This window comes from Diospyros lotus, chromosome 6 (genome assembly GCF_014633365.1).
Source record: "Diospyros lotus cultivar Yz01 chromosome 6, ASM1463336v1, whole genome shotgun sequence".
In the NCBI taxonomy this organism is placed as follows: domain Eukaryota; kingdom Viridiplantae; phylum Streptophyta; class Magnoliopsida; order Ericales; family Ebenaceae; genus Diospyros; species Diospyros lotus.
This window is the reverse complement of record NC_068343.1, coordinates 43,936,756-43,941,517: the sequence shown is the minus strand read 5'-3', so window position 1 is coordinate 43,941,517 and position 4,762 is coordinate 43,936,756. Positions and strand designations below refer to the sequence as shown.

Below are 4,762 nucleotides of genomic sequence, written 5' to 3'. Positions count from 1 at the left end.
CATTTCAGTACATGTGTCAGATATTTGTTTTTTGTTGCTAAAAGCATCTTCAAAAAGTGCAATGTGCTTCAAATGAGCCTCCATCTCCTCTACAAAAATCAATTAATAATAAATCTTCAATCTAATATTAAGTTTATTCTGTTTAAACTAATGATTGGGTGGTTGAAAATATTGAAAAATATCAATTTTATAAAACAAGTACACACATTATACCTATTTGTGATTTGCAAATTGTATGGTGATGCTTGAGGTCATTCAGAATGTGGCTAAGATTGGATATTAAGTAGGATGCCTCCAATGCCACTTCCCTGTAAAGCAAAACAAGCTTTATTTAAACAAAATAAGACAAATCATTTAATATCCAATGGTTCAGATGGTCAAAAATTACAAAGAGAAAATAAATATCACAAGTCTTAGTGAGAATTTATAGTTGCTTCTTATAAAAGAGGGACAACTTATAGTGCAAGTCAAACTTAGGCCTTACAAAAGAAGTGCTTCAACCCTTATCAGCTAAACCAACCTCCTGGTTGCTCATCCATCCTTACTCTAAATTTGAGCAAAATCAACAATTATAATAACGTAATCAAGACACTAAAGTCCAAAATATATTATCAATATATGCTTAGGCCATCTTAATTTGTCTCAATCAATTATACTTTATTTTATGATAATGTTAGGACATCTTAGACATATTGTTAAATTATTTTTAATTATCTAATGTTGCTTTCGATAATTTACACTATTACATAATAATTTGTTTACGGGATTGAGATTTATGACTACGTGGGCACAATTATGATAAAAGTGTGTGTGTATATATATAGCTTGCCCCTTGTTTCACATATCGAGATCAAACTTAGTTATGAAACTTAGTTATGAGAAATAATACCTGAATACAGGATTGAGAAACAATACTAAGCTATAATATATGGGGCTTGGCTTTGTTATTAGATTTTTATTTAGCTTTCTATAAAGATGTGCATGATTTGTTTATTAATTAACCTTTATCAACATCCACCGAGTATTCAGATGAAGTGGGTTCTCATGAGTACAAAATCTAAGAGGCAGAGAGGCATTTGGGTAGGCCACTCTATGCATAGACTGAGTTTGCAAATTGTTAATATGGGCACCTGCACCCACACATAACTACACCAGTACAATATCACCGTGATGTAATGGTGTAGTTCTTTTTAATAATATGTGAGTTTTTGCTAATCTATATATTCTCTATGATTGTTTCTAATTTTTAATTATTTTATTATTTTGCTATGGGAGATCAAAGAAGACAAATAGATTAGTCAATAATATACTGAAATCAAAATATCAAAGGGAAAAACATAGTGAACTACTAGATTAAGCAGTTCAATAACATTTCTACATTTTTTCATGTTAAAAATACTTAAATATGGGCCTTTTGAAAGTTGGAACTGAAAGAAATAAGAACTTACCCATTGTGCATGAGAAAAGTGACTTGAACATAGCAAACTACCACACTTAGAATTGCCCAATGTGCACACATTGATAAGAGGTTTTCTTTGTTGTACTCTGTGTCGGCCAACAACGTAAATTTAGAGATGTATTCAATCACTTCTAATGCGAGCTTGATGAGATTATTAAGCTGGTCAAGCGGTACTTGAAATTTCTCAAGTGAGGAGCCCACAAGAGAAATATGGTTTTCCTTTAAGGTTGCCATTGATGAGGTTAAATTAATTATTGGTTGGTTACTACCATGAAGCAAGAACCCCAAGAACTCTAGAAATTTGAAAACGAAACAACCCATGGTATTTACTGCCTTTGCATCCCATGATAAGTCCGATAAGAATTCAAGTAAATCCATTGATGCCATATGAACATTAATCTCATCAGACATCTGCACAGCATTGTTTGCAGTTTTTTCCATCTGATAGTTGGCAAAAACAATAAGTAATTGATGGTTTGCACACTAGGTGTAAGAAGTGTTAAGAATCTATATCATTTAAAAAAGGGTTAAGTGGGTTTAGTAAGGACCATGAGAGTAGGAATCATGAAATAATCATGTTCCGCCAATGTTTTGAGCTCAGATATGATTGAAAACTCTTGCAGAATAGAGGCTCCTGACTCAATATCTCCATCGACTACTTCCCTATCCTGCATGTACCCATTCAAAAGTATCAATGAAGTGCACCACACCTTTTAAAACAACATGCGATAAAACAACATAACCGAAGTAGATATAATATATCCCTTGTTCTCATCAAAAAAATTTAGAAGTTAACTAAGTTTAAATAAACATGTTCATATTACATTTATGAGAATATAAGATCATTGTCAATTGTCATATCAAACAATGAATTTAAATAACCTTCAATGCCATACACGTATTTTTCCATAAAAATAGTTTTAAGTGAATACATCTGATATTTAAACTTCAGGTAGATTAAATTAAATAAAGTCATTGTACTGAATGTGTAACTGTAAGTTTGTAAAAGTATAACTATGATACATAAAACAATGAATGCACACGAATACAAAATATTGCTGGAAAAATAAAAAGAAAAAACTTTGTTTGGAGTACGCACCAGAAGAGTGCGAGTGCTGAAACATTGACCACCTACCAATGCATCCAGCTTTAAAAATGTTGAGTTAAGCTCTAAAAGATTATTAGTCTCTAACTCAGTCCCATTTTTGGATACTTTGTTGTCCTGCATGAATGCATTTGAAAGTTAGAAAAGTTCATTGAAAGTGAAAAAAAATGTGTATCCGAGTGTTTGTGTGTTTATCTTTGAGAGAGAGAGAGAGAGTTTTACAAACTACAAGTTATTTGAGAGAGACTTTTACTAATTACAAGTTATTTGATTGTGTAAGCTTTGGCCCAAACTACAAGTTATTTGATTGTGTAAACTACAAGAGAGAAATTGAAGCCCGAGACCTCATTGAGGTGGCTGAGAGAGAGAGAGAGAGTTCATTGAGGTGGCTGCATATGAATCGTTTTCCTTTTATTGAGTGGCAAAATAGCAGCTGTGAACTGACCAAAATGAACTGCTACTCATCTATTGAAAGTATTTGTGAGAACTAGATCTAATTTACACATTTAAAAAGGTATTTATAATATTTTGTAACTACAATGGAATTAATATTAATACTTCTACCTTAATAATTAAAATCATCCATGGACTTTAACGATGATTTACAGCAATGCTTAAACGTTGTCTACCAAGAAAAACTATATTAGCAGGAGGAATCAAAAACAGAAGAGAGAACTATATCTAATTTACCCCATTTTAAAAGGTATTTACAGTTTTCTGAAATCACAATGAAACCAATAATAATAACAATGATTTGCCTATATATAATAATTAACATGATCCATTTTGTTTAGCAGATTGTAATTTCTTACCAGCAATATTGAATCAACAAAATTGGTGGCAGGCTCCAGGATATGGGAAATGGAGACGAGAAGTGGTTGACGTAGCACCAGTGCGTAATGTTTTGCATGGGTTTGCTTCACTTGGATTTTGATTTCCTCGTCGTTCAATCTAGGAAGTTTCAGATCAACTAACCGAAACTGCTCTCCAGAACTTGAACTCACTGATGATTCACAGTTAGCCATTTAGATGCGCAAAGCAAGATTGATCCAAAACTCTAATAATGTTTGGACTCAAATCAGTTTATGACCATATTTGTGGCCATTCTGCCGAAGGAGATTTAAATTAAATAAGTGAGTTAGCATGTGAAGCGTTTCATACAACGCGTTTTCGAAACGCGAAAATGCGTACAGAGATAATAGAGCAAAAAAAAGCAGAGATACAGAGATAATAGAGCAAAAGAGGAACCTGGAACGTTTGGATGATGCAGGACTCAAAGCAAAACCCAGAATGTATTGATCTTCAAATTAAGTTCAAACAGCGCGAAGATCTCTGCTCCGCTCTCTGTAACGATGCTTTGGACATATCAAGTGCTCTAGATCTGTGTATTTCCGCTTGGGCAGAACTTCATTGCCCCCTCCCTTACACGCACTATTTATATATGCTCGGAGTAGTGCTCCTGCTTTATGGCATTAATTTAAGATTAATACTAGCTCTCTAGCTAGTTGGGAGAAATGAAGTCAATACCATAATCTTTCTATATGAATATATAGTCTTTTTTTTTTTTTCCCTAAACACATTGCCCAATATTTTTAATGTTACTTCAATTTTGAAAGATGATTTTGTCAGTGAAAATACCCTTCACCTACAAACCTACTAGCTAGATATGTTCACATTTGAAGGAACAAGTAGATTGTTGCCAATCTGCCTCTATGTTTTGAATAAATTAATGATTTTATGTTGGAAATGTTTTGAATGATTTTATGATTTTATGTTATAAGTTGCATTTTATGTTTTGAATGATTTTATGTTAGAAGTTGCAACTTTCAACCTAAAATTATTTTGAAAAATTCTATTCGCACCCACTTGGTTTGCTTTTCGCACCAACTTCGCCAAAATCCAATCTAAAGAATTAAGGGCCTGTTCTCTTTGCCGTTTTCAGCCCGTTTTGAGTTTTCAATTTCTCGAAACAATGAAAACGCGTTTACTTTATTATTTTCAAAAACGCATTTTCGAAAACAAGAAAAAAATTTGTAAAGGAAACCCAAAACAACATTTTGTTGTTTTGGGTGTTTTCAGTGAAAACTCACCCAAAACACCAAAACGCGGAAAATGCGTCCCCCCTCCCCACTGTGCAAACCCACTTCAAAGACCAGATTTATCCTCTCTCTTCTCTTCTCCCCTCTTCTCTTCTGGCT

General features: G+C 33.2%; 1 protein-coding gene across 1 annotated transcript; it reads right to left on the bottom strand.

The window, feature by feature from the left end:
• Positions 1-1,156: 1,156 nt before the first annotated feature.
• Positions 1,157-3,589, bottom strand: LOC127804556 (uncharacterized). Its single transcript, XM_052341429.1, has 3 exons — positions 3,377-3,589; positions 2,559-2,681; positions 1,157-2,127 (listed from the first exon to the last, which is right to left on the bottom strand). Exons 1-3 carry the CDS (start codon positions 3,587-3,589, stop codon positions 1,987-1,989), a joined length of 477 nt encoding a protein of 158 aa, XP_052197389.1. The 3' UTR covers positions 1,157-1,986.
• Positions 3,590-4,762: the final 1,173 nt, after the last annotated feature.

Bases quoted from the DNA above. Each gene is read 5' to 3' on its own strand.
- LOC127804556 (XM_052341429.1), bottom strand. From the start codon at position 3,589: ATGGCTAACTGTGAATCATCAGTGAGTTCAAGTTCTGGAGAGCAGTTT. The intron at 2,682-3,376 runs GTAAGAAATTAC...GCATTCATGCAG, and splicing joins TTGTTGATTCAATATTGCTG to GACAACAAAGTATCCAAAAA. The intron at 2,128-2,558 runs GTGCGTACTCCA...GGGTACATGCAG, and splicing joins TCAGCACTCGCACTCTTCTG to GATAGGGAAGTAGTCGATGG.